This window comes from Pleurodeles waltl, chromosome 5 (assembly GCF_031143425.1).
Source record: "Pleurodeles waltl isolate 20211129_DDA chromosome 5, aPleWal1.hap1.20221129, whole genome shotgun sequence".
NCBI classification, from domain to species: Eukaryota; Metazoa; Chordata; class Amphibia; order Caudata; family Salamandridae; genus Pleurodeles; species Pleurodeles waltl.
In genome coordinates, this window is record NC_090444.1 from 606,491,985 (window position 1) to 606,517,467 (window position 25,483).

At 44.8% G+C, this 25,483-nt stretch overlaps 1 protein-coding gene across 2 annotated transcripts in view; it reads right to left on the reverse strand.

Annotated features, from left to right (window-relative positions):
* KIF26B (kinesin family member 26B) overlaps nucleotides 1-25,483 on the reverse strand; it is a 577,552-nt gene that overhangs the window by 414,294 nt on the left and 137,775 nt on the right. For both annotated transcript variants that reach the window (XM_069234446.1, XM_069234447.1), the window contains one exon: nucleotides 17,623-18,159. In XM_069234446.1, the coding sequence (XP_069090547.1) occupies nucleotides 17,623-18,159 (537 nt within the window). The remainder of the gene's footprint in view (nucleotides 1-17,622; nucleotides 18,160-25,483) is intronic.

Here is a 25,483-nt window from a genome sequence, read left to right on the forward strand (position 1 = left end):
AATAAATGAGGTACACACACTCAGAGACAAATCCAGCCAATAGGTTTTTATATAGAAAAATATCTTTTCTTAGTTTATTTTAAGAACCACAGGTTCAAATTCTACATGTAATATCTCATTCGAAAGGTATTGCAGGTAAGTACTTTAGGAACTTCAAATCATCAAAATTGCATGTATACTTTTCAAGTTATTCACAAATAGCTGTTTTAAAAGTGGACACAGTGCAATTTTCACAGTTCCTAGGGGAGGTAAGTATTTGTTAGGTTAACCAGGTAAGTAAGACACTTACAGGGCTTAGTTCTTGGTCCAAGGTAGCCCACCGTTGGGGGTTCAGAGCAACCCCTAAGTCACCACACCAGCAGCTCAAGGCCGGTCAGGTGCAGGGTTCAAAGTGGTGCCCAAAACACATAGGCTAGAATGGAGAGAAGGGGGTGCCCCGGTTCCGGTCTGCTTGCAGGTAAGTACCCGCGTCTTCGGAGGGCAGACCAGGGGGGTTTTGTAGGGCACCGGGGGGGACACAAGTCCACACAGAAATTTCACCCTCAGCAGCGCGGGGGCGGCCGGGTGCAGTGTAGAAACAAGCGTCGGGTTCGCAATGTTAGTCTATGAGAGATCTCGGGATCTCTTCAGCGCTGCAGGCAGGCAAGGGGGGGATTCCTCGGGGAAACCTCCACTTGGGCAAGGGAGAGGGACTCCTGGGGGTCACTTCTCCAGTGAAAGTCCGGTCCTTCAGGTCCTGGGGGCTGCGGGTGCAGGGTCTCTCCCAGGCGTCGGGACTTTAGGTTCAAAGAGTCGCGGTCAGGGGAAGCCTCGGGATTCCCTCTGCAGGCGGCGCTGTGGGGGCTCAGGGGGGACAGGTTTTGGTACTCACAGTATCAGAGTAGTCCTGGGGTCCCTCCTGAGGTGTCGGATCTCCACCAGCCGAGTCGGGGTCGCCGGGTGCAGTGTTGCAAATCTCACGCTTCTTGCGGGGAGCTTGCAGGGTTCTTTAAAGCTGCTGGAAACAAAGTTGCAGCTTTTCTTGGAGCAGGTCCGCTGTCCTCGGGAGTTTCTTGTCTTTTCGAAGCAGGGGCAGTCCTCAGAGGATGTCGAGGTCGCTGGTCCCTTTGGAAGGCGTCGCTGGAGCAGGATCTTTGGAAGGCAGGAGACAGGCCGGTGAGTTTCTGGAGCCAAGGCAGTTGTCGTCTTCTGGTCTTCCGCTGCAGGGGTTTTCAGCTGGGCAGTCCTTCTTCTTGTAGTTGCAGGAATCTAATTTTCTAGGGTTCAGGGTAGCCCTTAAATACTAAATTTAAGGGCGTGTTTAGCTCTGGGGGGTTAGTAGCCAATGGCTACTAGCCCTGAGGGTGGGTACACCCTCTTTGTGCCTCCTCCCAAGGGGAGGGGGTCACAATCCTAACCCTATTGGGGGAATCCTCCATCTGCAAGATGGAGGATTTCTAAAAGTTAGAGTCACCTCAGCTCAGGCCACCTTAGGGGCTGTCCTGACTGGCCAGTGACTCCTCCTTGTTTTTCTCATTATTTTCTCCGGCCTTGCCGCCAAAAGTGGGGCCTGGCCGGAGGGGGCGGGCAACTCCACTAGCTGGAGTGTCCTGCTGGGTTGGCACAAAGGAGGTGAGCCTTTGAGGCTCACCGCCAGGTGTGACAATTCCTGCCTGGGGGAGGTGTTAGCATCTCCACCCAGTGCAGGCTTTGTTACTGGCCTCAGAGTGACAAAGGCACTCTCCCCATGGGGCCAGCAACATGTCTCGGTTTGTGGCAGGCTGCTAAAACTAGTCAGCCTACACAGATAGTCGGTTAAGTTTCAGGGGGCACCTCTAAGGTGCCCTCTGTGGTGTATTTTACAATAAAATGTACACTGGCATCAGTGTGCATTTATTGTGCTGAGAAGTTTGATACCAAACTTCCCAGTTTTCAGTGTAGCCATTATGGTACTGTGGAGTCCGTGTTTGACAAACTCCCGGACCATATACTCTTATGGCTACCCTGCACTTACAATGTCTAAGGTTTTGTTTAGACACTGTAGGGGTACCATGCTCATGCACTGGTACCCTCACCTATGGCATAGTGCACCCTGCCTTAGGGCTGTAAGGCCTGCTAGAGGGGTGTCTTACCTATACTGCATAGGCAGTGAGAGGCTGGCATGGCACCCTGAGGGGAGTGCCATGTCGACTTACTCGTTTTGTTCTCACTAGCACACACAAGCTGGCAAGCAGTGTGTCTGTGCTGAGTGAGAGGTCTCTAGGGTGGCATAATACATGCTACAGCCCTTAGAGACCTTCCCTGGCATCAGGGCCCTTGGTACCAGAGGTACCAGTTACCAGGGACTTATCTGGATGCCAGGGTGTGCCAATTGTGGAAACAATGGTACATTTTAGGTGAAAGAACACTGGTGCTGGGGCCTGGTTAGCAGGGTCCCAGCACTCTTCTCAGTCAAGTCAGCATCAGTATCAGGCAAAAAGTGGGGGGTAACTGCAACAGGGAGCCATTTCTTTACAGGGGGTCAGGGGAGGGGGTACATCACGCCCGCCTCACCTTTAGGTCTCCGGGATTGGCCATGACGCCGTGATCTCTCACCCCCTTTAAAAGGGGATAGCGGTAGGCGAGCAGGTCTTTTTACTCCTGCTCACTGACTAAGTGGACTCCAGCGTGCTCCGTTGGTGTAAAAACTTCTAAAGACACCCACTCACCTCCCCTTGTGGCAATTACTTGGTCTTATATCTATTATCTTGTTTTCAGATGGCACCTGTCTTCCGTTCTATGCTACATTAGGTTCTGTGTTGACCTGATATTTGCTAACATTTTCTCCCAACAGCACAGCAAAGTAATTGGACCCTCCAGGGGATGCTGGCTGGGAAGTGAGGATGACAACCAGGGGCGTGAGGGATTGCGAGCGGTCACTGGAATCTGGTCCACAGGGCCAACCACCGGCGCATGCACAAAGATTCGAACCTAGCACTGGCCCTTGGGTTGGATGGGATTAAGTCTGAGAGTCTGTGGGTGGGAGGGGTGCCCAAGGTAGGTACCCTGGTGGGCAAGAGGGCCCCCTCCATACGGTCTACAACCAACAGGAATTTTTGGAGGGGGGGATGAAGCAATCCCTTATGGAGATTCTAACCCTGGGGCTTTATACCCAGAGGGGGAGGTGCGGGGACCAGGTGACTTAGTACTCAGTCATGATCTCATCCGCAATCACTGATATTTTGGATATGCAGGAACTGATTTAGTCAGTGCTAAGAATTTGGATGTATTAGCGGACTCTGTTAAGGCTAGGCATCTTGAAAAATGTAAATATTGTGTAAATAATATGGAGGGGCTACATCGTAAAAGTTTGTTGACTGATTTTGATTTTGTTTCTTAAAAATAAAATACGGTCAGGAGTTCACGACTCCTAAACCCAAAGAGTTGTCTTCAAGGTGAAGTAATGCTATGTTGGTTGTGACTTAGGGTGTGGAGGTCTTATGGGCTAAATGGGGCGGGGGTGTCAGGGCAACAGGCTTTGCTGATACCAGACTACATACACAGCAGGGGATGATCAAATTATGCAGCACTGTTGTATAAATGATGCAAAGGAAAAAAGCAAGGTACACGTCATAATGTGGCACACTATGTGATAGTATTACTTCATTATATTTACACATGCCTGGGTAAGATTTCACCACAGTAGTACCCGGTTAATGATGCAATACAGCAATAAGCAAATAGAGATGATGAGGCAGTCTTTGCGAAGGGCATTCCACTGTGCAGTAAAGCGTGTCACTGCATTTCACTGGCTTTTGTTCCGTTCCAGCTAGAAACTACATTTTTTGCTAAAATCTGCAAATTATGGGTTATGTGGCAAAGGTGGAAATTCTAAAATTATGTGGAAAATGCAGTGGCAACAGAATTGCATAGTTCTCTTGGTCCTGTATATTCCACATTGCAGAAGCAGCCAAATCTGCCCCTTGATTGGTGCAAACAATTAGCAAATTCAGTGATTGTCTAATGCGCATTTACATAATTTTTCTCTTTTACATAAAATTGCACTTTTTTTATTTCAGTCATACACATGAGCCCCTCCACTAAACCACTAACGGTACAAAAGCAAGTCTTCTAACTTTTGCAGGCAACTGTCAAACAGCAGCATGTAGATTACCGGACTACCTTTATTCACTGATAAGTCACCAGGATATGTATATCACGAGACAAGAGTAAAGGGGGGAAACCCTGGCAGATGACTGGGATCCCCACCATTTTGCAGCAGCAAATCCATTTTCGAGATAAGCTGCTTTTTTGACAAGCCAGCTGTGGCAGTCTGATTCCAGGATGTGCACTGAGGCTTCTCATTTTTTTTGTTTTTAAAGCAAAAAATGCCAGGAGAGGAGCATTAGAAAAACTGACAAAAGACACAGATGCTGCTATTTTCTGTCCGTTTACCATCACGGGACATGCCTCACGGGTTAGCAAGCAATTTGCAGAGGATTAGGGAAGCTTAGCCTGTGCAGAAAACATTTCTGGTTAGAAAAGGCAGCACAGATTGCATTCCAGGGCACATTTTCATTTTGCAAAGTGTCTGAAGACGCTAAAGGAATGCATTGCTGGATATAAGAATGCAAGCTTGTTTCCATACCCTCATGCAGACCCATTCTTCAAAACACCCCCGCGTGTATGCTTTCATTAAGGGGTCCAATACCGCAGCATTATTAACCCCTAAAGTGTTTAGTTCTCACAAACGCGTTGAGACATGGTACAGGTCACGCAGAGATTAACCTCAAGATGGCGGACCCCCCCTTAAATGTACCTTTGTTCAAAGGCATACAAGTGGTTGTGCTCCATACATTAATCCCAACCATTAATGAGCAATATATTAAAAAAAAAAATAATTGGTTGTTGAGCTTGGCAGGTGCTATTCACATGCACCTAGTAGAAGTCACCCTCGTGAGTAGGACTACATTATGCTAACGTGCAGCGCAATGTAGCCAGTGGCGTGGTAGTGGGCGGGCTGCGGCGGGATGAGTGGGTGGCACCTTTTGCATAATGATACCTGGTTAATGCCAGGGAAAGTGCGACTCACTACTTTCTTTTCCTTCTCCACAACACATCTCTACATGTGCTACCAGAGTGTTTCTTTATTAGTTTTGAACAGCACCAAGCGTGTTGACTTATCCACGTCATAGTGCTGAAACTTTATTTTAGAGTGTGAGTAGATGCTGTCTCCTTGTCCATGCAAGGAGACCGCTGATCTTACGAGCAGTGTCAATAGTACCAGTGTTGAATGGATGGAGGTTGTCGGGTCTTGCTGAGAGTCAGAGGAGCCCGGCATTCGATAAGGGGATGTTCTGGTGAAGTCTTGTTGGTAAGCCAATCCTTACTTGGAGAGTAGATGTCACTGCCCTTTCGTACCACTGAAGATTGACCATGGCTACTAACTTAGGGTCCAGGACATTCTAGAGGAGGGGGCAACTACCCTAGTAACTTTGCATCCATGTCTCTTGAAACTGCAGTTAGTGAACAGGCCATGAATTGCATTGTATTGTGTACGCACTGTCGGAAATCAGTGCCCGCTGGGGATTCAGGCCCTTCGCCTGAGAAGTCTTAGAAAGTTGGATTTCTGATTTTAAATTTGATTTCCTGCTCCACTCACAGACACTGGAGAGCTTTCAAGAGCCACGAGATGTGGCCAGGCCGTCGGCTCTTGCAGGGTTTGTCAGCTGCAGTCGTGACAGCTTTAACCTGGGGTTCTTGTTGGCTGGCACTGCAGTCCAACTCGTCTGTTTGCGAGGTTCAATAAGATACAATCAGTAGGTTCTCTGTGATGTTTTGTTCTGGTAAAAAGTCTTGCAGCAGCCATAATTACAAAATCAGCCACTTTACAATTGAGGCAATCTGTCAGAAGATGTTTGGTGTTCTTAACTACTTTTCACTGAAAACAGAGATGGCAGCAACAAAACGGGTATAAATTTGCAGATACCTCTGCTAAAATTCTGTGAGACAGTCATTTGTGAATAAACAGAATTTGAAGGACTTTTGACTTAAATCTTGTGATTTCTTTGAAGTATTAACATGTGGTGGAGCATCCTTTTCACACCCCAATGCAAAAGTGAGTCAAGCCAGGTAGCCAGACAACAGGTATAGCACGTAATTTGAAAATTAGATTGCGAATATCTTGAGTCCTCTATGCAGGACTGGCTTTAGCGCTGGTGGAGCCCGGTGCGACAATCTTTTTTGCGCCCCCCCAACCCCTCGTTATCTCACACTACCACCCGGCAAAAATGTCCCTCATCTCTCCGTAGCCCCTCTCTTTTGAAGCACTTGTAAAAGCTGGCTTTACTAATACACTCAGCTATCCTCATAAAATACAGATCTGTTATTTGCAGCAGACATATTAACCCTCTGAGCCACTTCATGTCGAGTCTAATCTGCCACTAGCTAAAAATCCATCTTTCTCTCTGTCGGAAACATTGATCACAAGAGTTATTTTGACATTTTTAATGCTACCCGAAAGCTGGCGGTCCAAGGAGCTCTGCAGCAGATGCTTTTAAATAGTAAGTTATTGCTTACTAAGTCAGAATCCAAAGATACATGCTGTGGAGTCCCCCAAGGATCCTCACTCAGTCCGACACTTTTCAACATCTTCATGGCCCACTTGCCAAGATCATCAAACAACACGAGCTAAACAAAGTCTCCTATGCTGATGATACCCAAATTATCCTCTCCCTGTCCGAGGACTCTGCAAAGGCCAAGAGAAATTTCCCCAATGGATGAGAGCAGTCGCCGCCTGGATGTAAGCCAGCTGCCTCAAACTCAACTCGGACAAGACAGGGATCCTCGTAATCGGCTCCACCCCTTCCACCGGGAACAACTCCTGGTGGCCCATCGCACTGGGAATCGCCCCTGCCCCCACAGACCACGCACGCAACCTGGGCATCATCCTGGACTCCTCTCTATCAATGACCCGCCAAATCAACGCAGTTTATTAGTCATGCTTCCACACCCTCTGACTCCTGCGAAGGATTTTCAAGTGTGTTCCCTCCGACACGAGGAAGAGAGTTACCCATGCACTCGTCACTAGCAAACTGGACTACGGCAACGCACTATGTGAGCATCACCAAGAAACTTCAGTCAAGACTACAAAGAATCCAGAATGCAGCAGCCAGACTAATTCTGGACATCCCTCGACACAGCCACATCACCTCCCACCTCAGAGACCTACACTGGGGCCCAGTCAACAAGCATCACATACAAACTCCTGATCCACACCTACAAGGCACTGCACAACATAGGACAAGCATACCTCAACCACTGTCTTGCCTTCTACGTACCCAACAGACATATCCTTTCTTCCAAGCTCACCCTTGCAGCCATCCCCAAGATCCGGAATAGCACAGCTGGAGGAAGATCCTTCTCCTACTTAGCAGCCCGGACATGGAACACGCTACCTCTCAAGCTCAGGCAGACTGCATCACTGAAGCAGTTCAGGAAGAACCTCAAGACCCGGCTCTTCGACTGAGAAGCACGCCCACAAACAGTGCCTTTGAGACCCTATGGGTGATTAGCCGCGCTCTACAAATCTCTGATTGAGTGCTAAACACAATGCCCCCTCTGAGGTCAGTGCCCGTCATCCAGGTCAGTGTCCAGTGCAGCCGCACCATTCGCACTGCACTAAAGCCGGCCCTGCATCTATGCCATACTCAGTTGAAATCTTTACCTACGAAGGCTACTTCCGTTGATTTGTTGATAGAGTTGGGCTGGAGGCTACAAGCAGCTCTGGGAAATATATTCATCCCAACCCCCTATCACACTTAGCCTCCTAGGGAATTTTAGGGAAGGCAAATCATATACTGGTCTACAGAAAGGCTGGGGAACTCGGTGCAGTGTATTAGGCTTTACTTGAAGTGAACCATGCTCCCAGAGTGCTTTTGGATGCTAAGCTAAAAGTAAAGGACTGGAAACGTGGAATTCCCTGGTGAGATGCTTAGTTTATCCTGTATGTGGGTTAACATCAGTCACATAGCAAATGAAAGTCTAAGCTGTAGCTATGGACAAGTTTAGTTCTTTTCTCGCATTCTGATCGCCCTTCTCTAGATGATGTGTACAGTTTCTTGCCCTGGATGTTGTGGTGGTTACTAAAGCTAGCTATCTCATATTTGTTAACAAAGTGGAAATCCTGCAGCCATTTTATTCTAATCTCGTTTCAAAACCTTCTGACATGTACGTCAAATAGTCAACAACCTTCATTATAAAACAAGGGTTAATAGTTTAACCTTGTCTTCAATAAAGGAAAATACCACAAAATTCAAGAAAGAATATGCCTGCAGATGTGTCAAGAGTGGGTTTTAGTGCACATTTTTATTTCACTTACCACAAATCTGCATTTCATGTGTGTGGACTGATATGTACCAGAGTCTGGAGAAAGGCCATACATGTGCTCACGCCAAGTATGTTTCTGGTACCATCAGTGATCCAGTTCAAGAAGGAAAGTGCCTGCAGATCCTTACTTTGGACAACAGTGTGACTAACATGAGTTGATAACACCATATGTGAATGGCAGATATTCTGTAGAGCCCAATGTGAGGTCATTTGTATTGGCTGCACAAAATTGACCCTGCTCATAAGGCACTGGCATTAGTTCATGAAATTCACAGGGCTATCAAAAGTGACGTCACATACCAGTTGACTGTGTTTACTGCTTGCTGATTCTATTTGAAACACATTTTGCTGAAACTCTAAACTGCAACATATCCACAAAACAGCATAAAATACAACATACACACACATACACACTGGACAAACAACCAGCTGCTAGGACAAGCAAATGCAACTATGGAGTTTACATTGTAAAGCTTTATAATCGGAATGCTAAAATCAACAAGCACTGGCAAATCCAAGCAGCTCTTGCCTTTGGAAACAATTGGGTTACTAATGTTTTTGAGCACAGCGGTACAGCATCCCTGATGCTGTGCAGTACAGCTGAAGAAAAGTAATAAAGAAAGTATTTGAGGTGGTCATCCCCATCATTTTCTAGGCTATAAGTGTGCGTGTACAAAATGATACTGTTGCTTTTTTTCATTTTATTTATTCGATCCAAGTTCATTCAGTAAATAAAAAGAAGAATAAAAAAACATTTGAAAGTGCTATTTCTGTCATAGAGGGTGGGAATACGTGGGGACACGAGCCTCACAGAGGGAGTAAGGCAGGAGCAAATGGATGAGAGAGAGCAACACGGAAACTGGAAGGGGGAGAGAAGCGCACTAGGGAGACAACTGGACAACAAATGCACTCTCATGGAGCGCTTAAGACAAAAGAAAAAAGTAGTTTCCTAAAAATGTGAGCAGTGGAAAGACACAAATAAATTGATAATGCTCCACAGGAGAAACGGACAAAAAATGGACTAGCTTTGCCATTGAATGTAAAGTCAAGCAATGATAAGCAATAGGTGAGCTACGAACCCCTATATGTTCTTGGTAAGCCCACAATATGCCTTCCGCACCTGGTAAGCTCGATCTAAAAAAGATGCAAATCTATCCACAGGAGTTGCAAGCCATACTATCGCAGAACCATATGCTGTTCAGAGCAATCCATAAATGATGGCCTTGTCACAATGCACTTGGGGAGGGAGGTTTGCACCATCACAACGGGATGGTCTGGGTCCCATGCAATACAGGGTCTCCGACACAGTTCCTTTCTTTCCTAATGTGTTTGAAACAGAAGGAGATTGTTTGTCAATGGAAGGATGGCATGCAATTTAGGCGCCAAGAAAGGAAATCAGGGGAGAGGCTTGGTGACTTGAGGTGGGAAGGTGGACAGCAGTGCACGTTCTCATTAGCAAGTGTGGACACAGCTGGGAATGAGCTGTCTCACTGTCAACAGTGATGGGAACAGAGGAGGCCAAAACTGGAAGGAAGTTTATACATATGGAACAGTGATTACACAAACAACTGAAATGAATCCACAGGAGACAACTGGCAATAAAATAAGTCCTGTTCTAAGACAGGAGAATTTATAATCAGGAGGCAGGAAGAAGCCCTCTTTTGGAGATGTAAGGATTGAAGGCCTCCATCTCACCTGAATAGCGCCCATTGTGGACACAACAGTTGCAGTCAGTCTGCAAGTAATCACAAAAGAAGGTGAATATTATTGAGTTGAAGACCCACAACAAAGTCACAGTTAATGCTTTACTTGAAAAGACAGTTTAACTTTAATTTAACTGCTTGCAGTTTTATATAGTACAAATGCGGCCCAAGGGCATCAGAGTACTTCACATTAACACCAAATGACAATACACAGGTTCGTTTTAAATTTTTAAGGCATGGGAGGTTAAGTGATCTACCCAGAATCAAAAGATGTTAACGGTCCAGGCCATTGCCTCATACCGTCACATTCGGTGAAAGAAATAGCATTTCCGACCACTCAGAAAGATATCTGTCAGGCCATGTGTTGCTTCTGCTTTCAGAGCATCACGCAGCCAACAAAACATCTCTAAATGGCCGTCTGTCAGGTTTAAAGCAGTCCAGGCCTCCACACCGGGTCAGACTCTCAAATCAGCGAGGCTGCTACAGCCTGTCTGCTCCCAGTGCCGCCAGGCATCGTGGCTTCGGTGAAGACCCCTGCGATGAGAGACTTTTTAATACAAAGAGCCTGTCGGCGGATGCCTAACGTAAGAAGACACGCTGGGGGTCTGTTTTACCTCAAGTGCCCTCGCGGACTTGGACACTTTCAAAACCCTAGAAGAATACGAGTCTGGCCACACAAGAAAAAAAAGGAAAAATATTCAAAATGTCAGTCTTTTAAAAAATTACATGCGTGAGTCACATGGGCTCTCTTGGGCTGATAAAAAGCCATCACAAATCACGGGCTACAAGACATTTGGAGATAAGGGATGCTCAGTCCGAGTTACAAGGGTTTGTTTACATAAATCTGTGGAGCTTCAGAATGCTAAAAGGGCATTTAAGGTTCAGAAATCCACGACGTGACTCACAGATTCATCATAAATTGCATCGAAGATGCAGGGAATGGAATGAGTTTCTCGACAGGTAGAACAAGTAAATAAGTGTGCAAACGCACGTTACTAAACGACCCAAGTTACTGAAATGTGTACATCTTCTTCAGTTCTGTCGCTCGTGTGAGACAGCAAAGAAGGCTGTGTCCATTAAGGCGTGAGATTCCCCTTATTAGGAAAATGTGAGGCCTACCCTTGAAACTGCGATGCACCACACAGACAGACAAAACGCTCTGCACTCTTAAGTGCACACAAAATAGTTTTTACAATTGGAAATTAAAAATCCTGCTTCACATATTTGTAGGTTTGTGATTGCAAATTCCACTTATTGATACAAAATATTGGCAAATTGTCTTCAATATTAAAATTAGGTGTAAGGCTGAGAAAAGGTGAAGTTAGGAGAGAGCGTGGGTCTGGGATGCAGTCATGCAAAATTGTAACGCCCAAACAGTCTGAGTTTGGTGGGTATTCACAAACATTCTGCAGGGCTATTCCCACCCTGGAAAAAGAAACAAGAGCTTTCTGTAGGGTGGAAAATGTCAAGGAACATCCCATATTGTATGTGTGAGTAGAGCAAAGCCCACATGGAACAATATTTTCAATAAACGAAAAATGAAAAAAGGCAGAATTTGCTAATATGCAATTCTAGACATGCTGACACTGATTGTCTGTGCTATGTACAATCCTCTTGAGCAGATATTCTGAGGACGGGGTTAAAAATGGAAATCCAGGTCAACAGATATATGTGCATTACCCTGGACATTTTTGTGACTCCCCTAAAGGTCTGACGGTTATTATACATTGTAGAAGGAAACCTGCTATGTAGGGATTTATGACTTCAATAAATATATGTGTGTGTGAGGCCCTATATGTTTAACTTTCTTTTTGTAGTTTACAGCTGATGTCAGAACCTTGCATTACAAAGGCAGGCAAAACCAGAACTGGAACCATCATTTTTTTCCTTGAAGTGCAGGTAAAGTGCGGATTGTATTATACTCACGTGTTACTGAAGGTACTAAAGTAGGGTTTGTGAAAAGGGTTTGTGGAACATGCACTCACATGTGTGACAGTCTGGGATTGCTTTATTTGCTAATGTGCCACTAAGACAATCCAATTGCAGTAGTCTAGTATTTCTTCTAGTAAGTTACTTAGCTAACAATCTGATTGGATAACCAGTCAGGCTCACAGAGATAGGACTGAGGAGCTCAGCATGATCTCATATTCCAGCCAATTTGGTACTGTAAGGCAGAGGCTGCTGAGGTGATTCTTACAGAAATTTGAAGATACTCACCCTCATTACATGATGGGTTCAGGCACACACTGCCCGCAAAGTAATATTCGACAAGAGGCAGATTACGTGCCACATTAATGCCACAGTAGGCAGTTTAAGGCTACCCGTAAATTCCAGGATAGAATAAATTGCTTTAAGAGGAAAGTGCATTCGGAAATGGTAAAATATTATTTTACCTGAGGTTATGAAAATCCCTACAACAGAGCCAAATTGATCCCAGAGAGTGCGGAGGCCACGTGCACAAGAGGAGGCAGCAGAGGGACATCAGGGCGCACTGTTTGTTTCTGCACAGCATGCACAGATCAGAAGCAGGTCTGCGGATGGACATGTGTAGTAGAAACAAGGAGGGAATCCAGAATGATGCGTGGAAAAAACGTGGAATGAAGCAAAAAAACACCTGGACACTGTATTCTAAAATAAAAGCAGGCCCTGTGGTGCAGCATTAAACCGCTGTCCAATAGCAGCTTCATCTTCATGAAATAAATGACCTGGGATTCACTTACTTAAGGGCAAAGAATTCTATGAACTTGTCCGGTGTAATGCGCGACATACCACACAATGACACACCAAAAACCATTCTTGGAACAGATACAATGGTTTAAGAATGCACACCACTCACAGCAACAAGTGGCCTCTTAAGGCCTCTGGATTTCTGTTCTCAGCAGTCACGGGTTCCCACATTTAATGCATAGGCCGCCTCCATTGCATAGCTGTTTTTGTGGGATACCCACATATCCACTGTGCCTAACATCAGCCCATACACAGGGGGTTAAGCTGGGTCAACGCACCAGGCATAATGTGCCATGTGAGACGAAATCATGCTAGGCCATTAAAATGTGTATAATTAGCAGAGAGTTTCTAGTTTCTGCTGTAATTCATAATTTGATGTCCGGGTACATTTAGTCTAACAGTTCGCCAAGTCAGATGCAATTAACTAATTTACAGTGATACCAGCCCTTACTGATCCCTTCACATGACAGGCAGTCAGCTGGGACCTTTGATCCCAGCGGAGTTACCCAGGGTCTCATTAGCAAAGCGCTGATGTAAACAGGATGGTGGTCTACTTCAAGACACGGGGGGTTTGTTCTGATATCAGTCAAGCAGCGCACGCGGACGTATTTCATTCGTAAGGCCGTTTGAGAACGTTGCCGTCTTTGCCCAGATCAACTAATAGAGCGCCAAGACTTGCTCCTATTAAGTATAATACGGTTGTGTGACGTATTGGTCTACCTCCTCTGGTGATAGCGCTCAACAAAGTACACATTGAAACAAATGATGCTATAACACAAGCCACTGCATTTTCCCCGAAAATATAAACAATGAACTTCAGGCGCTGATGTTGGCAGAAGAAAATCACCTATGACTTGCAGTCTACAGCGGTTGAGAAGGTATTCGACTGCAACGGGAACACTTTTACCCAAAGGCATTGAGCAACAAACGTTGATTGCGATGGAATACAAAATGTGATCCAGGAAAGCTCTCTTATTTCAAACTAAGGGGCGAAGGTAAGGTTTTTCTCCATAATAATCAAAAACAGGCATTCCCAAAGCAAGTAGTTCTGTCGTTTGCCTCTAGGTTTTTGTTTTTGTTGTTGCAAGTACTTGTCCTCATTTGTCACGGTTTTTTTAAAAACGTTATTGTTGTGGAAAACGCTATACCCTCGTCAACCTAAAAAAAAAAAAAAAGTTGGCTAAAAGAAATATGATTTTTTGTCTCAAAAAACACACACTGCCATCGTTTCCCATGGCACTGCTTTGTGTGTGGATGTACTCCTCATGAAATGGCAGAATGCAGTCACTTACAGTGCAGTTAACCAATGGCTGAAGATGGCTGGCCGCTGCCACATGCTGTTTGCTGACCAATGAAGGAAGAGAGGCCTCTTAAAGCCTGTGTAAACAAAATTAGACATATAGGGCCTGATGACGATTTTGGCGGATGGGCTACTTCGTCAGAAAAGTGCCGGATATGCTGTCCGCTGTTTTACAAGTTCTATAGGATATAAAGAAAATTGCAATACAGGGGACGGGATATCGGTCACTTTTGTGACGGAGTAGCCCATCCGCTAAGGTCGTAATCAGGCCCATCATTTTAGCAAAATCAAAAGGTATTGGCTACTGCTAGACCTCAAAAGATGAAAATAACGGGATTAATAATAAACACACCCTCAGGATAAAAGCTAATACAAGGGCAAAGCCAGTTTGGAAAATATGTTTAAATATTCTTAACCCAGTGCAAAGGCAAAACTGGCCCATGGTTTTTCAGAAGGCTGGACTTGGGGTTTCATACAGTTACTTGAACAAAATGGTGGTTTCTTGCAGGTGATTTTAGCAACTCTCACAACTGACATAGATGCAAAGGCAGTTTGCACAGTGTACAGGGACTAAAACCTTATACTATTTATTTACATAGCTCATTACACCACCATAGGGTCACTTAAAGGCGCACAGTGGGAGGGGGTAGAAGAGATGGAAAAGAAACACCTGTTTTGAGGAGAAAAGGGAACAAGACAAAGGAATGAAGACGAAGCTTTGTGGAGGAATCAGTCTTTCCCCTAAACACTGGTATAACAACCGACAGGGCAATAATGAAAAGTGAGTAGCTGGTCATCAGTGCTGACCTGCACTGTGGGATGGGTAGGGCAGTGGAGACACTGAGGTGGACTCCAAGGAGAGTGACATGCCAGTAGGGGCCTGGGACTAAGAGGACAGCTTCCCCATCTCTCTTCACAGCGTCTTCAGTAGTACCTCTCATGCAGTCTCTCCCGGGCTAACACACTTGTGTGCCAAAGCTGAAAATGGAGTTGAAGGCGAGATAACTGTGGACTTCTTCCTGTGTCCCAGGGGTTCAGGCTTATCACACACATCAAGGCTCGAGGAGGAGTCCTCCACGCAGAGCTGAGAGCTCTGCTCTAGACCTGGTCTAGCCTCTGGCGACCTAGAGAGTGCTTTCAATGTTCACACCCTCTTAGGCTTCCTGGAAGACTACGTTAGTCAGGTCCGTATGTTTTTGGCCTGATCAGAGTAGACACCCATGTTTAGGGCACATTTGGGAACTGGGATCTTTGGAGGCAGCCAACGGTGGAAACGCCTTTCAGTTTCACTCCAGGATTTCTGGAGTACATACAGAGATTTACATACATGGGCAATATAACATGAAAACCTCCAGCATTGGCTAAAGAAAAGTCTTGCTATACAGCACAGCGCTATATATTGCAAAATACTGCTTTGGCATATTTGTTCAGGCGAGTCTTTACAAAGTGGGTGGCCAAGGTGAGTAAGATGAAGCGGAACATAAATTATACTTTTGTATGCGGTCTTGTTTTGTGTAAAACAGTCCATGCAGTCCTTAAGGTAACTCCAAAACAGAAAAGCAACATGAAAGGAAAAACACCCAAGGAAGGGGTTAACATCTAGGTTCACTTGTGGCTCTCCAGAACTTAAATAAATGGAGCTGGGAACATTCTAATAATAGCTCCACCACTCTAGTTCTTTTTGAAGGGGTGCAATGGTTTCCTAAACAGATCGCCATTCCCAGGAATATACTGAACTATATAATATATGGAAGACTGCAGTCTATGTATAAAAGCCTATTTCTAGTGCACTTATTACAGACGAGCTGTGACGTTTCTAACCACCTGTAACAAAGAAATGGCATAACTGCTCAACTGGAATAACGTTATTACAGAAGAGTTTTGACATCACAATTCCTGCTGCCAGAGCAAGCAGCCAAGGTGAAAGGCAGGTCAAAGAGCATAAATACAGCTGCACTTTAATAGGGAAAAACAGAACTGGTTTTTTCCTTATTGTGATATGCATTTCTTAAGAAAAATAGATCAGTAGAAACTAAATGTTTATACCAACATGTGTATTGTTTTCATGCTGTAGATCATTACAGCAAAGACAGAATGTCTGCATTTTTTACACAACCTGAGTCACAGCATTGTATTAATCTAATTTATATTAAAAAGATTTTATTACATATTTTTGCAAACATTACTAACTGTTTTTTCATGTGTTTAATTTCCCTATGACGAGTCTGCTTATATGTCTGCAATGAAGATGAAAGAGCGAAACTTCAAGGATTTAAAACACCAAGGATTTAGGTGTTACAGATATAAGGACTCCATGTGCTTTCCGAGTTCCAGTGCAAATCATACAAAGATGGTATACGTTAAGACACGTTTCACTACGACCACCAGACTTGCGTCAAATAGTGTTCAAAGTTGTTGTGGTGCACAGTTGTGGGAGTGGGGGAGACTAATAACAAAGTCAGCATTTGGGGCAGTCACCCATTTCTGACGAGTCACCTAGACTGGGATAACAGACCTCCACATCAGGCAGATGTCTACTTGAGGAGCCACTGAGTCTAGCTTCTTCACTCTGCCTGGTTCGGTGGGCATCGTCATGACAAACTGGAAATATAGGGCGACTGCAGACCACAAGTGATCAGTGTACAAACCTTTAGGTACAGTCTAAGGACATGGCTCTGACATCATGCAAAATTCACTGGGATCTGTCAGGCATGTCTTTAGCACTTTGAGATCAGGAGCGGCTGGTTAGAAGGTTTTGTACTTGTAAAGTTCTGTCTGCAAAAGAAATGTGAGCTAACCAGACCTCAAAATCTGCACAAATAGTGCAGGTGGAGACTGAAGTATAGGCAGGCCCTTCCAATGTAGAGCATAGTAAGCTTGACACAGTGCATTAATAGTGTAAGACGTGCTTCCTGTTAACTGAGGCCACAGTTTGCTCACTCCTACTGCAGTGTCGTAGTGAAAAGGCCGATTACTGCTTGGTTTTGAACGCTTTTTCAACCTAATTCTCGGTTTAAAATATGTCTGATCCATAGAATTATCGCCAATCTTGTAAACTTGACGGGCAGGTACCTCCTGTTACCAGACGCTCTGCATCTTCTAACCATGCTCTACATGCTAACGTATATTTTTCCACATAATACTGCCAAACCTACCATCAATGGATACTGTTCATGTGCACAGCTATACTTTACTGGCGCCATTTTAAGTGGAGGGAAATAGTACTGGACCCGCAATGTTAAACTGGAGCAGAGTGTACTTCCAATACACTACCTCATGCAGAATATTAATAAACCACTGCAATTTTGTCTACTCTCAACATGGCTGCTGCTCTGGCTCGCACATATCCTTGTGCATACTCAAGAGTCTGGAATCAATATTTGCAATAAAGTTGAAGGGTTAAGAAACTCCCAGGTTTAACACAATGGTGTCAGTGTTGCAATTCCCTCAATAGTTGGGGTACAAGACGTAAATGAGTTTTAGTTGGCAACCAAATAGTTTAATATGAAAATATGAAAGCCCCAAAAACGAAAATAGTGCACTTACTTGGTAGGGGTACAGGGTGACCCCATTGGTTCTTGACAAGGACCACGTTCCATCCAGATACTGATGGGCCTGAATGGCTACAGAGTTCAGGATGTTTCCATTGCTGGGGCTCGTGGCCATTTGCACACTGACTTTGGTCTGGTGGACTGGGGAGCTGCTTTTCTTCTCTTGTCCATTTGCCACTCCAAGACTGTTGGGCTTTGTACTGTGTTTGTTGGCTACAAAGCCCGTATATGTAGATGTAGTGTAGGGAGTGGGCATGTACACCCAGTCCCTGGGCTGTAGGCTGGCCATGTGCCGCGCCCCCATCAAAGTGGGCATGTTGGAGATGGCTGGTGGTGACCCGGGTGAGCCGGCGTCATAGTGGTCCAAATTGGCAGCCTGCTCTAGAGTAAGCACCATGTGGATGGCCTCCTGCTTTAGCTGATTCAGGTGTGTGGCACAAATGTCGCAGCGGTTGTCCCTCTCGTTCCATGCCTTCCTGGTGGTGTTGGGCACCTGAAGTTTGTCGTGAATCACGGTGGAAAAAGCAGGGTCCTGAAAGAAGAAGAAAGGAAAAACACAGACCTTTATTGAAAAAGTTGAACACAGAAACAAGGATTGTTATAATCAAAGATTTCAAGAACATAGCAGAGTTCAATGACATGCACGAAATATGTCTAAATGGAAATATGTCCAAGTTTTAAACCTCAATGGTTAACACAGCCTGTAAAAAAAAAAAAAAAATCCACTTTGCTTACAGAGAACAAAAAGTAATCAGAGAATTACATTGTTACACAAATTAGGAACAAAACTTAAATGTTAAGTGAACGCATAGTGCCATAAATCAATGGTGCAAAAATGTATTTGTCCCTTCCTTTCATGGCCCCACATTCTACTGCATTGAAAACATGGCTGCGTCGGAATTTATCCCTGCCACCGCTGACGAACCAGCCACCTGACATAAAATAGACAATGAGGAAAGACTAATAGCTAGTGCTTAATTGATAAAATAAAAAATAATGCACTTTAAGGAGCATGCCACCTGGGCTACTGAAAACCAAGACAGCCTAGTATTGATTCCACTGATTGGGGAACCAAAGACAGCCCTGGCAAAAATGCTCAAATCAGTTATGCTCTCTTTGTCTCTTCGTGCTCTTTCTATCCTTTCTCTCTCTCTCTCCTTTTCTTTCCTTCAGGTCGCTTTAACCCTACCTTCCCCCTTCCTCCCTCTCCTTCGTCCTTCGTGTGCCTGCTGCAATTACTCTAGAGCAGGGGTCTTCAAACTGGGGGGGCGGGCCCCCCTACAGGGTTCTCAAGTCATCACAGGTGGGGGCGCCAGGCTCTGGCCAAAAGAAGCATTATGCTAATAATAGGGCTTTGTTTTAAGGTAACAAAAAATGAGCAACAGTAACCTGCTCTGTACTGGGCCATCATTTACCTTCATTGTCATTTATATCCAAGCTGGGAATATGTGTCAAATCGGAAGGGACTCTCAATACTCTTTAAAATCCCCATTGCCACTTCTAATAATCACACCCTGGATACGTTTCCACATTAGTAATGACTGCCTGACCAGAAAAGTATGTCTGGCATCATGTATTTTATTGCTTTTTGAAAACAGTAACAGAACTTAACTACAATGGTTAAATAAGTGTAGACATACTTTAACATTGTCAATTTAATAGAATAATTGTGAAAATTTGGAGGGCCCCCCCAAAGATTTTTTTCCCCGGGGGGTGGGGGCCATTAAAATGTTTGAAGGCCACTGCTCTAAAGGGAGCTGAATAAAGTGACAGAGGCATCAGGGGTGGCCCTAGGCTTTCAAAAACAGCCCTGAAAGCCTCTAGCTTCCAAAACCCTTAACTTCCTGTTTCTCTCTCACTCTTGCAGGCTGTTTTTCATCCCCAGTTTCTGTTCTCCTATCATTCTCTTCCTTTTTCTTGCTGTCTTCTCTGTCTTTATATTGCACTGGAACAAAGAGTGCCCACTATCCTCACAAACTAGGCACTAACAGCTGGTAAGCCAACCCTAAAGCCCCCGCGTCCACAGGAGGTCTGTACTAAGAAAACTAACCTATCAATCTGACACTATAAGTTATTATAGACACGGTGATCGGCAACTGTGTAAACTAGAGGCCATCTGAGACCCTCACACCCAAAACCCAATGATGTGATACCAGTCACACACCATAAACATATATTCCACCAACAAAGCACGTAAGCCAGGAGTCTGACAAACAGGACCAGAACTGTACAGCAGTTTGCGGCCACATCAGTGGTATATAAATGCAAAATACAATACATTAACCTGTATTTTAGTTTTCCTCCCAACAGCAAAACTATGCATGCTGCAAGAGAAGTGAGAAAATTTGTGTTCAGGTGTTAAATGTCCCACTCACTTTCAGGTCACTAGTGCTTTATTTGTGCTGGTGATGCAGGTGATGGGCACCAGCTCTCATTTTGGGGAACCGGTACATCATTTTTCATTAATGGACTTTGACACAGAGGAAAGAAGGCAAAAAAACAAGAAGGAAGATAGGAAGAGACTGCCAAAGGGACAAATTAGGGAAGAAAGAGAATCAGCAATAGTGAGACAAAGAGTGTAGGGTGGCAGAATAAAACAAGCATTTGCGATGCAACAAGTCTCGCATTTGCTAGAGTTCGAGCTATTCCCGTTGTAAACCCTTAACCAGACTTTTCTTGCCACTTAAACTGAAAAGTAAAACAGTTTCACATAAGCGAGCCCACAGCCCCAATGAAGCGTGACGGAGACACACAAAAGGAAACAGAAGTTCGCTCGCAGTAAAACTTATCGGCAACAATGCAATTATCCATGTAACTGGCAAAACTGCAATTATCCATGTCACCGGGAAAAGTGCAATTAGCCATGTAACAGGGTCGATGTCATGCAAAGCGCACAACTACTGCCCAGCGAGATCACTCTGCCTGCAAAATGAAGAGCAAAAGTAGTCCAGATACCACACGGAAAACATGGAGCCATGTATGTTTTCAGTAGTTGGTTGGTGTGCTCGAAGAGGGCTGAACTCTGGAAAAGGCATGACGTGTGCATGCCTTCCACTAATGAAATGAACAAAATTGTAAAAGGCAAGCCCACGAACCAACCAAACTGATGGGCATGACATGGGCGTGGTTACAAGCCCATAGAGAAATTACAACAGGGACAGAGTACTTTGCGCACTCGACCCTAACCACGAGATGGAATCAAGACTAGGCAGTCTTGGTATTCTGCAAGCCCACCACTCAGCAGCACCTTCTGTAGGTTCCTGAGAAACAACTGTGGTAGTGCACTTACTAAGCACTTTAGCCTGCTGCTGAGGTCAATAACCATTGTGAAAGGCCCCAGGCCTATACCGAGGGTGAGGGCCTTTAAGAACCATTACAGTGTGAGGCAAAAGTTAAATAAAGATAATACAACATTCCATGCACTGGATGGATAATGTTCTAAATTTAATAAAGAGAAACAGAAAACCAAACATTGGAACGTAACACATGGTCTGTATCAGCCATGACTAGTCTTGAGTCACTCCAATGTCTTCAGTGGAGCTCTCAACATTCCAGTGCTCTCATGCACCCATGCACAAACAAGAACTGCACATCAGGATATGGAAACCCCCAGTGCGACCGCCAGTTGTCATGGAAGGCTTTCAGGGCCTTGTATCCTCATCACACCTGCCAACAGGAGCAGATGTGCTACTAGGTAGTAATTTAAGGCTTCCTCTCTTTTAAACCTTGAGAGCGAACAAAAATGCAGAAGTGTTGTCCTTATGCGTGGGTGCGGGTGCCTACGTGTAAACTCAGGAGCAGTTTCATGTAATTATGTCTGTGTGTACATGTCTGTGGTTACCATGAGAGAAATATGTACTTATGGGAGACTATAGAAGGAGGGGAGTTTACTGCTGTTCATAATTAAACTTTCAAGGCCCCCTTCCCTCCCGAATACGTGCCACTTGCTGGAATAAGCTGTATTTGAATTACTAGGGAAATGTGTGGCACTTAAATACTTTTATCCTGTTGCTTTACTACAAGAGCCACAGAGCTTCACCTATCAAAGTGTGTCCCTACCCCCTCCAAAAGCAGAATGCGACAGCTCAGCAGCCAATGTTGCGTTTAGGAGCATGAACCTTTAATGTGGAAAGGGTTTCCTGTGTTTAAAAGAGCAGCAGGCATCTGATTGTCATCATTAGTCTAATGTGAACGTTTACAAATGTTTAGAGGTGGGCCCCAAATGTACTGGTCATACTATCAAGCTTCGGGGGCAGCCCCAGTACTGAAAGTGACACTGTCCAGCTCTTGCAAGTTTGAAGACAGAGGCCTAGTCTTTGATTCTATGTATGCCGGGGGACAGCGGTGTGTTGGACGATTGTATGCATGTTTGAGGACAGAAGCCTGTGGGAAGATTTCGGAATCATGCTTGATAACAGAAGTGTTAGCCAATCCCATATGCACGCATGATGACAGAGGTGTTTTGGGTGACTATGTAAGCATGCCTGATGACAGAGGTGGGTACGACAACTGTATGCATGATAGGGGACAGAAGTGTACTGGACGACTCTGTATGCGTGCTTGATGAGGGACTAGTTGGACGACTCCACGTGCATGCGAGATGACAGAGGTGTGTTGAACGACCCTGCATGCATGCTTGATAACAGAGGTATTTTGGACGACCCTGCATGCATGCTTTATGACAGAGGTGTGTTGGACGACTCTGTAGGCGTGCTTGATGAAGGGAGACTGGTTGGACAACTCTCCATGCATGCTTAAAAACAGAGGTGTGCTGGATGACTCTGCAGTCATACTTGATATCAGAGGTGTGTTGGACGACTCTGCGAGCATGCATGCATGTATGATGGCAGAGATGGGTTGGACAACTCTGTATGTGTGCTTCATGGCAGAGGCCAGCTGGACGACTCTGAATGCATGCTTGATAAGAGAGCTGTGTTGAAGACTCTGAATGCTTATTGACAGAGGCCAGTTTGAAGACTCTGTATGCGTGCTTCATGACAGAGGTGCGCACGGCGATCTATGCATGCTTGATAACATAGGTGTATTTGCCCAAACCTTTCCAGAAGGAAAACTTGATTGTGATATCTGGATGGCCAGTTAAGTGCGTGGTTCCCCGAGTTCAGGTTGAACCTGGGAGTTCTGGCCAAAGATGCAGGTGGATTGGGATGAAGGGGAGACGAGGTGTTCCCGTATTCTTATAAGACACCTCATGGGCTCCTCAAGAATGTAGTTATAGGGACCACAGTTTACATATGATTCCTCCATGATTTACAACTGCTTTACACTCGGATCTACCAGTGGGATTTAGGTTTATTGACACATAACAACAAAAGAAAATATCAATGACATCCAATCTGAGCCCTAGTTGGATGTGACAATGGTCTGTGTGAATCAAACTGATCAAGCCTTCTAATCCCATTTCTTAAACCAATTTAGCTTTTTGTCCCACCTCTGGACTGGCTCTTGCCCAGAGTGACCAGATGACTCTGTCGCCGGAGCACAACTTTTCTATTCCTGGTGTTTGATTTAACATACCAGTGCATTCTGGGAGTTGCAGTTTTGGGTCACTTTAATCGAGCCAACAGAACTAACACACATGATAATAATGGTACGTAAAAACAAAGATCAGACATGAAAAACAGTGTCATCCAGGTGAAAGGAAGCCATCTGATCACCCTGCTCTTGTCCTTACGTAAAGATATGTGGGTAGTGCAGGCCTAGCAGTGGGGCTAGAGTGTTGTGATGTTGTGAGAGGGACAGTGAGAGCTTCCCGAAAACATTACAATAGCTCAATCAGTAGCAAGTGCTATATATCTGGTTGCTCGCAGCAGTGTCCCGGGACCAGACTGGTGTAACCTCACTCCATCAGACATCCCAGCTCAGCCTCATTCGGGGGTGTAATGTTCCTTGAAATCCTCCTCACACCAGCTGTCTTGTTTAAAAAGAGATATGTTTACAGCACTTAATGGCACCCAGAGAAAGAACCCTAGCTTTAAAGTAAGGACCAGCATTTAACATGGAATGCACTTAGTACTGACTGAGGCCAGACTCCTTCACAGAGGATCCTCTTCACAGAACCAGTGGTAAACGTTATACGCAGGGGAGTAAATGTGTAAAATCTTTTAAACATGAATGGAGTAAAATTTAAGTGCAAAGGCAGAGCTACGGAAGTAGGATCAGATTCACAATACATGTTTATGATTTGCATCAGTGATTTGCACAGATTTATGCATTTTCTGGTATTCACAATGTGCTCTGAAAATCAACACAAACTGTATATTTCCAGGAGCTGTTCCCTACTCCTTACACTCCTGCAGACTATCCGCAGCCATAGAGTTCGTAGGTAGAAATGCGGTAGGAATGCTCATTTGCATATATTTAAATGTTCTCCTCATACGGAAAGCATTTTCCCAAAAAGAGAAAAACTATTCTTTACACACCCAGAAAATATGGGAGCTTTGGTCACTTTCCCATCCTATTTACGCCTTTACCTTAACCGTTCTCTGGGCTAAAGTTGCATTAACAGAGCGCGAAAAGTCATGGGATACGTTTGTGAATATGCACAAAGTTGGGGCTGTGTGGACATTTACTACAGTCCCAATGCCACCGCCCCAAAAAAACATGCATCTTTCCATCCCTTGGCCACAATTTCTACCTTATGCGCTTCTGCCAACTTTGTGAATTTTCAGCAGTAGTGACATAGCTGCCAGGTGGCCTCATATCAAGTACAACTCCAGCCAGTCTTGATTATAGTTTCTGGGACTTGCAGTTCGTAATTTCACAATTATAAGCATGGCCATAGAAATCCCAGCATCCAAAGTGGTATGGGCTAAGAAGGATACCTGGGAACCATGCTCACGAGTTCATGACCCCAGCTACATCTTACTGGTGAGTCCTTACAAAAACGAAACCGATCTGGGGTTGCTTTAACTATCATTCTCAGGGGATCTGCCCTGGCAGTTCAGACTGACTGACCTGTGCCTACTGCAGAAAGACCAAAGCTGATTTGCATATGGTTGGTCTCTGTCTGTAGTAGTACCTGGAGCAAAGAAAAAAAACTAAAAGGCTGAAAGAAAGTTACACCCATGACTTTGGGACACTAGGTGACTAAAAATCATGAGTCTTGAGCCAGAAAGCTCAGACAATCTCCACCATAAATTCCACTCTTTCCAGTTCTACGCTACATTTAAGACCCTTAGAAGCAATAACAAAGGGCCCTGAACATTTACGATTGTGCAGTAAGTATGTAAACTAGATGGGCCCTAAAGACATTTTCTGACAATATCCACTAAAAAGAGCTAGTAAACAAGGTGGGCGTCGTCACTAGCTAAGTAATATTTATATTTTGCAGCATTCAGTTTATAAATAATATAATGTCTGACACTTGATTCAGGAACAATAAAGAAATTAAATGACAAATGCATGGCAGTGACACATAAATAAATTATTTGTCTTTCAGGTAATATCGCTGATTACACGACAAAATACAGAACAATGCATTTTGAAATGTTATTTTTTTTCCAATCGTGGAACCCCATGTGTTTATTAAAGAAACCGATGTAATGCATTTTTAGTTATTATACATTGCCTGGGCACAATTGTGCTCATGACATAATGAATAATTACATTCAACAAGTATAGGACACTATGGGGGTCATTATGACCCTGGTGGTCGGCGCAAATGTGGCAGTAGTACCGCCAAAATGCAGGCGGTACTTACCGCCACATTATGACATTGGCAGGTTGGCTGAAGCCAACCTGCCAATATAACACTCCGACCGCCATGGCGATAGCAGCCGCCTAGCTGGAGAAAATCATCTCCAGCCCAGAGGCCGCCATTGTGCCGCCGGGGGGAT